The sequence below is a fragment of the Gigantopelta aegis genome, chromosome 12 (assembly GCF_016097555.1).
Source record: "Gigantopelta aegis isolate Gae_Host chromosome 12, Gae_host_genome, whole genome shotgun sequence".
Taxonomy (NCBI): Eukaryota; Metazoa; Mollusca; class Gastropoda; order Neomphalida; family Peltospiridae; genus Gigantopelta; species Gigantopelta aegis.
Genome location: NC_054710.1, coordinates 18,840,812 through 18,854,023, shown reverse-complemented (window position 1 = coordinate 18,854,023; position 13,212 = coordinate 18,840,812). Strand labels below are relative to the sequence as shown.

The 13,212-nt window shown below is 39.0% G+C and overlaps 1 protein-coding gene across 4 annotated transcripts in view; it reads right to left on the bottom strand.

The window, feature by feature from the left end:
• Window positions 1-13,212, bottom strand: part of LOC121386787 — a 103,978-nt gene that overhangs the window by 66,558 nt on the left and 24,208 nt on the right. For all 4 annotated transcript variants that reach the window (XM_041517801.1, XM_041517804.1, XM_041517802.1 and 1 more), the window contains exons 9-13: window positions 11,973-12,086; window positions 9,849-9,959; window positions 9,350-9,511; window positions 6,652-6,841; window positions 5,379-5,492 (exon numbers count right to left, since the gene is read on the bottom strand). In XM_041517801.1, the coding sequence (XP_041373735.1) occupies window positions 5,379-5,492; window positions 6,652-6,841; window positions 9,350-9,511; window positions 9,849-9,959; window positions 11,973-12,086 (691 nt within the window). The remainder of the gene's footprint in view (window positions 1-5,378; window positions 5,493-6,651; window positions 6,842-9,349; window positions 9,512-9,848; window positions 9,960-11,972; window positions 12,087-13,212) is intronic.

Sequence of the window (13,212 nt, the reverse complement as noted above, 5' to 3'; positions counted from 1 at the left end):
CGTGAACCCACCATTTGACTAAGTATAATGACAGAATATCAACACTGCTACTTACCTGACAACTCCTCACACTTGACGTGAACCCACCATTTGACTAAGTATAATGACAGAATATCAACACTGCTACTTACCTGACAACTCCTCACACTTGACGTGAACCCACCATTTGACTAAGTATAATGACAGAATATCAACACTGCTACTTACCTGACAACTCCTCACACTTGACGTGAACCCACCATTTGACTAAGTATAATGACAGAATATCAACACTGCTACTTACCTGACAACTCCTCACACTTGACGTGAACCCACCATTTGACTAAGTATAATGACAGAATATCAACACTGCTACTTACCTGACAACTCCTCACACTTGACGTGAACCCACCATTTGACTAAGTATAATGACAGAATATCAACACTGCTACTTACCTGACAACTCCTCACACTTGACGTGAACCCACCATTTGACTAAGTATAATGACAGAATATCAACACTGCTACTTACCTGACAACTCCTCACACTTGACGTGAACCCACCATTTGACTAAGTATAATGACAGAATATCAACACTGCTACTTACCTGACAACTCCTCACACTTGACGTGAACCCACCATTTGACTAAGTATAATGACAGAATATCAACACTGCTACTTACCTGACAACTCCTCACACTTGACGTGAACCCACCATTTGACTAAGTATAATGACAGAATATCAACACTGCTACTTACCTGACAACTCCTCACACTTGACGTGAACCCACCATTTGACTAAGTATAATGACAGAATATCAACACTGCTACTTACCTGACAACTCCTCACACTTGACGTGAACCCACCATTTGACTAAGTATAATGACAGAATATCAACACTGCTACTTACCTGACAACTCCTCACACTTGACGTGAACCCACCATTTGACTAAGTATAATGACAGAATATCAACACTGCTACTTACCTGACAACTCCTCACACTTGACGTGAACCCACCATTTGACTAAGTATAATGACAGAATATCAACACTGCTACTTACCTGACAACTCCTCACACTTGACGTGAACCCACCATTTGACTAAGTATAATGACAGAATATCAACACTGCTACTTACCTGACAACTCCTCACACTTGACGTGAACCCACCATTTGACTAAGTATAATGACAGAATATCAACACTGCTACTTACCTGACAACTCCTCACACTTGACGTGAACCCACCATTTGACTAAGTATAATGACAGAATATCAACACTGCTACTTACCTGACAACTCCTCACACTTGACGTGAACCCACCATTTGACTAAGTATAATGACAGAATATCAACACTGCTACTTACCTGACAACTCCTCACACTTGACGTGAACCCACCATTTGACTAAGTATAATGACAGAATATCAACACTGCTACTTACCTGACAACTCCTCACACTTGACGTGAACCCACCATTTGACTAAGTATAATGACAGAATATCAACACTGCTACTTACCTGACAACTCCTCACACTTGACGTGAACCCACCATTTGACTAAGTATAATGACAGAATATCAACACTGCTACTTACCTGACAACTCCTCACACTTGACGTGAACCCACCATTTGACTAAGTATAATGACAGAATATCAACACTGCTACTTACCTGACAACTCCTCACACTTGACGTGAACCCACCATTTGACTAAGTATAATGACAGAATATCAACACTGCTACTTACCTGACAACTCCTCACACTTGACGTGAACCCACCATTTGACTAAGTATAATGACAGAATATCAACACTGCTACTTACCTGACAACTCCTCACACTTGAACACTGCTACTTACCTGACAACTCCTCACACTTGACGTGAACCCACCATTTGACTAAGTATAATGACAGAATATCAACACTGCTACTTACCTGACAACTCCTCACACTTGACGTGAACCCACCATTTGACTAAGTATAATGACAGAATATCAACACTGCTACTTACCTGACAACTCCTCACACTTGACGTGAACCCACCATTTGACTAAGTATAATGACAGAATATCAACACTGCTACTTACCTGACAACTCCTCACACTTGACGTGAACCCACCATTTGACTAAGTATAATGACAGAATATCAACACTGCTACTTACCTGACAACTCCTCACACTTGACGTGAACCCACCATTTGACTAAGTATAATGACAGAATATCAACACTGCTACTTACCTGACAACTCCTCACACTTGACGTGAACCCACCATTTGACTAAGTATAATGACAGAATATCAACACTGCTACTTACCTGACAACTCCTCACACTTGACGTGAACCCACCATTTGACTAAGTATAATGACAGAATATCAACACTGCTACTTACCTGACAACTCCTCACACTTGACGTGAACCCACCATTTGACTAAGTATAATGACAGAATATCAACACTGCTACTTACCTGACAACTCCTCACACTTGACGTGAACCCACCATTTGACTAAGTATAATGACAGAATATCAACACTGCTACTTACCTGACAACTCCTCACACTTGACGTGAACCCACCATTTGACTAAGTATAATGACAGAATATCAACACTGCTACTTACCTGACAACTCCTCACACTTGACGTGAACCCACCATTTGACTAAGTATAATGACAGAATATCAACACTGCTACTTACCTGACAACTCCTCACACTTGACGTGAACCCACCATTTGACTAAGTATAATGACAGAATATCAACACTGCTACTTACCTGACAACTCCTCACACTTGACGTGAACCCACCATTTGACTAAGTATAATGACAGAATATCAACACTGCTACTTACCTGACAACTCCTCACACTTGACGTGAACCCACCATTTGACTAAGTATAATGACAGAATATCAACACTGCTACTTACCTGACAACTCCTCACACTTGACGTGAACCCACCATTTGACTAAGTATAATGACAGAATATCAACACTGCTACTTACCTGACAACTCCTCACACTTGACGTGAACCCACCATTTGACTAAGTATAATGACAGAATATCAACACTGCTACTTACCTGACAACTCCTCACACTTGACGTGAACCCACCATTTGACTAAGTATAATGACAGAATATCAACACTGCTACTTACCTGACAACTCCTCACACTTGACGTGAACCCACCATTTGACTAAGTATAATGACAGAATATCAACACTGCTACTTACCTGACAACTCCTCACACTTGACGTGAACCCACCATTTGACTAAGTATAATGACAGAATATCAACACTGCTACTTACCTGACAACTCCTCACACTTGACGTGAACCCACCATTTGACTAAGTATAATGACAGAATATCAACACTGCTACTTACCTGACAACTCCTCACACTTGACGTGAACCCACCATTTGACTAAGTATAATGACAGAATATCAACACTGCTACTTACCTGACAACTCCTCACACTTGACGTGAACCCACCATTTGACTAAGTATAATGACAGAATATCAACACTGCTACTTACCTGACAACTCCTCACACTTGACGTGAACCCACCATTTGACTAAGTATAATGACAGAATATCAACACTGCTACTTACCTGACAACTCCTCACACTTGACGTGAACCCACCATTTGACTAAGTATAATGATAGAATATCAACACTGCTACTTACCTGACAACTCCTCACACTTGACGTGAACCCACCATTTGACTAAGTATAATGATAGAATATCAACACTGCTACTTACCTGACAACTCCTCACACTTGACGTGAACCCACCATTTGACTAAGTATAATGACAGAATATCAACACTGCTACTTACCTGACAACTCCTCACACTTCACGTGAACCCACCATTTGACCAAGTATAACGACAGAATATCAACACCGCTACTTACCTGACAACTCCTCACACTTGACGTGAACCCACCAGTTGACCAAGTATAATGATAGAATATCAACACTGCTACTTACCTGACAACTCCTCACACTTGACGTGAACCCACCATTTGACTAAGTATAATGATAGAATATCAACACTGTAAGTAGCCAGTTGACCAAGTATAATGACAGAATATCAACACTGCTACTTACCTGACAACTCCTCACACTTGACGTGAACCCACCAGTTGACCAAGTATAATGACAGAATATCAACACTGCTACTTACCTGACAACTCCTCACACTTGACGTGAACCCACCATTTGACCAAGTATAATGATAGACTATCAACACTATTACTTACCTGACAACTCCTCACACTTGACGTGAACCCACCAGTTGACTAAGTATAATGACAGAATATCAACACTGCTACTTACCTGACAACTCCTCACACTTCACGTGAACCCACCATTTGACTAAGTATAATGATAGAATATCAACACTGCTACTTACCTGACAACTCCTCACACTTGATGTGAACCCACCATTTGACCAAGTATAATGATAGACTATCAACACTATTACTTACCTGACAACTCCTCACACTTGACGTGAACCCACCAGTTGACCAAGTATAATGACAGAATATCAACACTGCTACTTACCTGACAACTCCTCACACTTGACGTGAACCCACCAGTTGACCAAGTATAATGGCAGAATATCAACACTGCTACTTACCTGACAACTCCTCACACTTGACGTGAACCCACCATTTGACCAAGTATAATGATAGACTATCAACACTATTACTTACCTGACAACTACTCACACTTGACGTGAACCCACCAGTTGACTAAGTATAATGACAGAATATCAACACTGCTACTTACCTGACAACTCCTCACACTTGACGTGAACCCACCATTTGACTAAGTATAATGATAGAATATCAACACTGCTACTTACCTGACAACTCCTCACACTTGACGTGAACCCACCAGTTGACTAAGTATAATGACAGAATATCAACACTGCTACTTACCTGACAACTCCTCACACTTGACGTGAACCCACCAGTTGACTAAGTATAATGACAGAATATCAACACTGCTACTTACCTGACAACTCCTCACACTTGACGTGAACCCACCAGTTGACTAAGTATAATGACAGAATATCAACACTGCTACTTACCTGACAACTCCTCACACTTGACGTGAACCCACCATTTGACTAAGTATAATGACAGAATATCAACACTGCTACTTACCTGACAACTCCTCACACTTGACGTGAACCCACCATTTGACTAAGTATAATGACAGAATATCAACACTGCTACTTACCTGACAACTCCTCACACTTGACGTGAACCCACCATTTGACTAAGTATAATGACAGAATATCAACACTGCTACTTACCTGACAACTCCTCACACTTGACGTGAACCCACCATTTGACCAAGTATAATGATAGACTATCAACACTATTACTTACCTGACAACTCCTCACACTTGGCATGAACCCAGCTCTTGCAGACAGCACACTCCACCATCTTTGACTCCCAGTCATCGTCAGAGTAACACTTGTGACACACGGGACAGAAATTACCTGAAAACAATCAGGGGTCAGGGGTCAAGTCTTTTACCCATTTGTATTAATTAGCAGTAGTGGTGTAATGTTTTTTTGGAAACAAACTATGATTCATTTTCCAATATTTCATGATTTTTGTTTCTGGTAAAATTTATTATCAAATTAGCTGTCACAATTAACTATCAATTCCTGAAAATGACCACGACATTCTGCCATTGTTGTTAAGTGAAAATAACCAGTTTTGATCAGTTTTGTTCTATTATTATTTCGGACAGTGCCATGTGCAAAATGGCAGAAAATATGAAAGAGTGAATGTAAGTGAATGCAGTATAGTGTCGGTGGGGCGAGATATCTCGCCTGTGGAAGTCAGAAGGTTAAGAGATCTAACTTGAAATGGTACACAGCAAGCGATTTACCACTCTCCTAAAACTTTCCATGTGAGCATGGAGGGGAGGGTGAGTGATCACTCGCCTATTCTGATGAACACCGAATAATTATCCAATTTTCACAAATGAAACAGATGGAAACAAAATAGTGGAACAGAAATGTTTACAATATAACAAACAACTGATATGACTTGAACTGTAAAATGTAAACTGAAATACCATGGCCTTAAAATGGGTTTCAGACCAATGTTAATTTCAAGCCCTAGAGCAAAGCACCATTTTAACTATTTTCAAGCCTGATGTGTTGGTTGTTTGTAACAACAACATGTCTCCACACAGACTAACAGTGTTGATTATACCCTCAGTGTGCATTTTTGTAAATTAAAAAACATTGTCTAACAGTACACACAATAACTAAATAGCAGTTTGAACAAACAACCCTTCCACACTAATTTATTCTCTCCCACTTATTTGGCCCATCCAAATATATATCCTTCTCAAACCTATTTGGCTCCTCCCACACTTACCTGACCCCACCAACACCTGCATAACCCCTTCTTCACTTTCTTGACCACTCCCACATAATTCTGATCCTACTGCACCTATCTGACTCCTGTCACAACTACCTGACCCCTCCCACATCTATTTGGCCCATCCCACACATACTTGACACCTAACTGACCCCTCCCACATCTATTTGGCTCATCCCACACATACTTTACACCTACCTGGCCCCTCCTACAACTAGTTAACCCCTCCCAAATCCACATGACCCATGTCCATTCACTGACCTTTGTCCATAAGCTGTCCACATTCATAGCATAGCGAGAAGTCGTACATCCAGATGGCGCTGTTGCAATTGCCGGGCGTGGTGGCACCACAACTCTTACAGCGCACACACTTCATGCACACCCAAATGTTCTTCTGCCTGGATGGTCTGGTCGGGTAGTTCGGACCCAGGCATTCAGGGTGGTATGTACTCTGATGAAAACAAAAACAAATCAATAATGACTACAATTTTTCTCCCATCCCAAGCTATGCAAGCTATGCAAGACAGACCCATTCCATGACATCAGCCGATATGGAATAGATCTTTCTCCTATCCCTAGCTATTCAAAGTATGCAAGACAGACCCATTCCATGACATCAGCCGATATGGAATAGATCTTTCTCCTATCCCTAGTTATTCAAGCTATGCAAGACAGACCCATTCCATGACATCAGCCGATATGGAATAGATCTTTCTCCTATCCCAAGCTATTCAAGCTATGCAAGACAGACCCATTCCATGACATCAGCCGATATGGAATAGATCTTTCTCCTATCCCTAGCTATTCAAGCTATGCAAGACAGACCCATTCCATGACATCAGCCGATATGGAATAGATCTTTCTCCTATCCCTAGCTATTCAAGCTATTCAAGACAGACCCATTCCATGACATCAGCCGATATGGAATACCGTATATCTTCGCCTATAAGTCAAATTTTTTTCACCCAAAAATTATTTTATAACTTGGGGGGGTCGACTTATAAGAGGGTAAAAAAAATTCAACAAAAAATATTACTGTTTTGTGGATTATTTTACAAGTTTTATTGTTGAAGTATGCCATGTATTTATACTCAAATATGTTAATTTGACACATTTATTTTTTATAACCTATTTTTTTTTGGCATTAGAACGGTTTTGGTTATGCGAAAAGGCGTACGATCTCACTCACATGCCAAGACAACAGTCCACTTAGTTAAATTAACAGTCATCACTAATAGTAAAAATGTAAACAATACTAACTACCTGTTGCCTGAGTTTATTTTGAAATCTGGTCACTGGCATTAATGGTTGTTCAAACAATGTTTTAGCGGTGATTAACTTCATGAATATTACTGAGCTTTCCCTTAAGACTGATCTCTGCAGTTCACTATCTAGAGCAATAGGGACACACATCATTTGGTACAAAAACCAGTGTACTTTCCAGAGTTATCCTCCTTACATGTATTAATATGGCGGCAAAACGTGATACTTTCAGTTTTATCGTAGTGATCTGTTGTCAGTGTTTATAAATAAAGTTGTTGTCTGTGCACAAAACCATCTGTATAGTACTATACAGTAACAGTCAAACAGCTTTCACTCTCTACTAAGGGAATATTTCGTTTTGATGCTATGTAATAATGATAGTTTGATTGGAATAGTCTGATTATATTGCGATGTACAAAACGTGAAAACCGAAGTTTGTAAAATAATTTTCTTTTGTTCAAATATTATTGTTCTCATGTGCTGAAAATAAGAAATATTTCAATATTTATAAGTAGTTTTTCATGGGTCGACTTATAAACGGGTCAATAAAAAAATACGTTTTCAGGGCTTGAAATTAGGGACTCGACTTATAGCCGAGATCGACTTACAGGCGAAGATATACGGTAGATCTTTCTCCTATCCCTAGCTATTCAAGCTATGCAAGACAGACCCATTCCATGACATCAGCCGATATGGAATAGATCTTTCTCCTATCCCTAGCTATTCAAGCCATATACAGAATTTCACATACGTTGTTTTCGCTTGCTATTTATTGCACAAGTATCCATGTGACCCGTCTCGCTGACAACAGTTAAACGTGTGTTACCTGGCAACGATCGCACTGCAAAAGGTTATTCTGGTGCCTGTATCCACGCGACCCATCTCCCTAATAATAGTTAAACCTATCTGTTACCTGGCCACGATTGCACTGCAGAAGGTTGTTCTGGTGCCTGTATCCACGCGACCCATCTCCCTTATAATAGTTAAACCTGTCTGTTACCTGGCAACGATCGCACTGCAGAAGGTTGTTCTGGTGCCTGTATCCACGCGACCCATCTCCCTAATAATAGTTAAACCTGTCTGTTACCTGGCAACGATTGCACTGCAGAAGGTTGTTCTGGTGCCTGTATCCACGCGACCCATCTCCCTTATAATAGTTAAACCTGTCTGTTACCTGGCAACGATCGCACTGCAGAAGGTTGTTCTGGTGCCTGTATCCACGCGACCCATCTCCCTAATAATAGTTAAACCTGTGTGTTACCTGGCAACGATCGCACTGCAGAAGGTTGTTCTGGTGCCTGTATCCACGCAACCCATCTCCCTAATAATAGTTAAACCTGTCTGTTACCTGGCAACGATCGCACTGCAGAAGGTTATTCTGGTGCCTGTATCCACGCGACCCATCTCCCTAATAATAGTTAAACCTGTCTGTTACCTGGCAACGATTGCACTGCAGAAGGTTGTTCTGGTGCCTGTATCCACGCGACCCATCTCCCTAATAATAGTTAAACCTGTCTGTTACCTGGCAACGATCGCACTGCAGAAGGTTGTTCTGGTGCCTGTATCCACGCGACCCATCTCCCTAATAATAGTTAAACCTGTATGTTACCTAGCAACGATTGCACTGCAGAAGGTTGTTCTGGTGCCTGTATCCACGCGACCCATCTCCCTTATAATAGTTAAACCTGTCTGTTACCTGGCAACGATCGCACTGCAGAAGGTTGTTCTGGTGACCGCACACATTACAGAACTGACATTTACGACAGCACCAGTTCTCCATGTTTTCTTCTTCCGGTCGCTCGTCCTCGCTCAGACAAAACATGTGGAACGGTTCACAGCATGCCATGCAGAATATCAGCTGAAACAGAATATATTTAATATGTGTAATGGAATATCTGCTGAAAATAATACATTTAACATGCGAAACAGAATATCAACTGAAAAATTACACATTTAACATGTAAAATGGAATACCTGCTGAAAAATAACACATTTAACATGTGAAACAGAATAGCAACTGAAAAATAATACATTTGGCATATGTAACGGGATAGCAGATGAAAATAACACATTTAACATACATGTGAAACAGCTCAAAGCAAGCCATTCAGAATAAGAGTTAGGAAGAGTACACTTCATAAATTAACTTTCTGGAAAAGGTGATAAACATTTAATTAAATGTGTGTATTACTTACCTCGTGTTTGCCGGCACTTCCACACAAGAAGCACACCGTTCGAACACAGGTCGGTTTCATCATCGTCAACGCCATCCCATACGCCCAGGAGAAGTTCAACGACATGTCCTCCTGAAAACCACATGAGCAAATAAGATCATATATCAGGGATCTAACTTAGCGATGTGTTACCTACAGCATGTATAAAATAAGATCATATATCACAGATCTAACTTAGCGATGTGTTACCTACAGCGTGTATAAAATAAGATCATATATCAGAGATCTAACTTAGCGATGTGTTACCTACAGCGTGTATAAAATAAGATCATATATCAGAGATCTAACTTAGCGATGTGTTACCTACAGCGTGTATAAAATAAGATCATATATCAGAGATCTAACTTAGCGATGTGTTACCTACAGCGTGTATAAAATAAGATCATATATCAGAGATCTAACTTAGCGAAGTGTTACCTACAGCAAGTGTAAAATAAGATCATATATCAGAGATCTATCTTAGCGATGTGTTACCTACAGCGTGTATAAAATAAGATCATATATCACAGATCTAACTTAGCGATGTGTTACCTACAGCGTGTATAAAATAAGATCATATATCACAGATCTAACTTAGCGATGTGTTACCTACAGCGTGTATAAAATAAGATCATATATCAGAGATCTATCTTAGCGATGTGTTACCTACAGCGTGTATAAAATAAGATCATATATCACAGATCTAACTTAGCGATGTGTTACCTACAGCGTGTATAAAATAAGATCATATATCACAGATCTAACTTAGCGATGTGTTACCTACAGCGTGTATAAAATAAGATCATATATCAGAGATCTAACTTAGCGATGTGTTACCTACAGCGTGTATAAAATAAGATCATATATCAGAGATCTAACTTAGCGATGTGTTACCTACAGCGTGTATAAAATAAGATCATATATCACAGATCTAACTTAGCGATGTGTTACCTACAGCGTGTATAAAATAAGATCATATATCAGAGATCTATCTTAGCGATGTGTTACCTACAGCGTGTATAAAATAAGATCATATATCAGAGATCTAACTTAGCGAAGTGTTACCTACAGCGTGTATAAAATAAGATCATATATCACAGATCTAACTTAGCGATGTGTTACCTACAGCGTGTATAAAATAAGATCATATATCACAGATCTAACTTAGCGATGTGTTACCTACAGCATGTATAAAATAAGATCATATATCAGAGATCTATCTTAGCGGTGTGTTACCTACAGCAAGTATAAAATAAATTTGACCATTTGACCAACAACAAAAATCATGAAATATTGGGATATGAATCGTAGTTTGTTTCCAAAAATAATTCTGGTCAGAAAAACACAGTTATTGGGAATAACCACTGGACATCTGGCCACAAATGCTTGTGAGTAAATGCAACTTTATAAAATATTTGACTAATTTTATCAACATTAACTGATCTAAAATATAAAAGTTTAAAAAATCCACGAAAATAATACTTACCAGGTTTTTATCAAAAATTAATGCCATAGTCAGAAGGTTAATATAGGCATATGCCTGTTGGCCAATCCCAAAACCACAAATAAATATTATTTATTAAAACAATTCTGAAAGGTTTATTGCCAGTTGCAAAATGCTCATCTACAGCAATTTTGACCTAGTAATTTCTGCAACAAAATTAAAAACCGAAATTTATTCCCTTCATTAGACAGCAATAATTTTTCTTCAGCAGCAACAAACTGCCATCGGTAAAGCTCCTGTCCTACGGTAATTCACGTGAAAACCGCGACAATTGCTGTCGATGCCATCATTACGTTTTAGCCTGGATAATTTACAAATTATGTAAATTGTTGTGTCAAGAGTAAAATAAACCACATACCAAAAAAAAGAAAACTCAAAGATTTTATTAATTTGACTGGCGTAACCAATTACAGCCATGTAAATCATGTCCTATATATGATATTTAAACGTAAAACAGGTTCTGTAGAACAAGATGCGTTATGAAAATGATGATCCGCTCAATTTACAGAAGCCTGTTTCAATTAAATGTTTTATTTAACGATGCACTCAACACATTTTATTAACAGTTACATGATATCGGAACCTGTTTTGATGAAGCTTACCTTGAAGTCAGCCTTTATCAGATGTACGTCCTTTGATAAGCCTGACGTCAGAGGAGGTTTCCTCAATACGTTTAGAACAGGCTGGACAATGGCTTGTTGCATAGTCGTGACTGCCTAGCAAAATACAAATCATAATATCAGAATAGATAGTACCATATTGAGAAATGATCAGAACAAGGCTTTTAGAAAAAATCCATTAAAACAGGTAAATTAAGACTAAGAACAAACTGTGGAAAAAATAGCTACATATAACTGCTAGATATTGAGAGAAAAGAAAGGAAATGAATATGTGTTTAACAACACTTCCGCACATTTCTAACTACAGCTATTTGGTGTATAACACAGGGCATAAAATCAGATTTTTTCAGACACAGGATATGTCGTTCGTGTGGTTTTAGTGTTTGCACGAACGATTTTCTCCAGTGGTTCAGGTACAAATGAAAAGGTTAACCAGCAACGGTAATCAAATGAGAATCTAAGATGGGCGATTTTAGTAGCTTTTCTCCAAATTCTTATCATAAATACTAAATTATTATTATTATTTGGGATGCTGGGACTAACTTGAAAGCTGCCATTTACATTTCAGCACACTACCCCATCGGTTCTGTTACAGGGGAGTACTTGTTGGCGTCAAACAACAGTCTGAACGAAACGGGAATTTCCGGAAGCTTTGAGCTTCCGGGTCTGAACGGAAAGACCCGAAGTTCTGCAAATCCTCGATTGATCCAATTGATGCTGCAACTCAGTGTTTCATCATGTTCTAATTTCCACTTGGTTATTTTAAAGTCCCTTATTAAACGTACTATTTTCTTCGCTGTGTATGTCATATTTTAATAAATTGATTTAGCAAGGGTTGTACTTGTTTTCATTACAATACATGTTTCAGAATTAATGCATATATTTCAACATAACAACACAGGTGTCAAAAAGTAAATAAATGTATAGAACTTCACATATGTTTTTTTCGCTTCCTATTTATTGCACGAGTTTATTGTGCGCAAGAATATTTACCACGAGTAGTGGTCGAGTGGTATGTTCTTGCTCACAATAAACGTGTGCAATAAATAGGAAGCGAAAATAACATATGTGAGGTTCTGTATTTATTGCATACGCTTAAAAATATATATATATATCTTTGCAATTGACCGCGATGTCGAGTTCATACGGATACATTGGGTTTTTTCTCACACCTGCAATGCTAGGCCCATTCTCTTATTTTATTTCAAAAATAGTTATATTA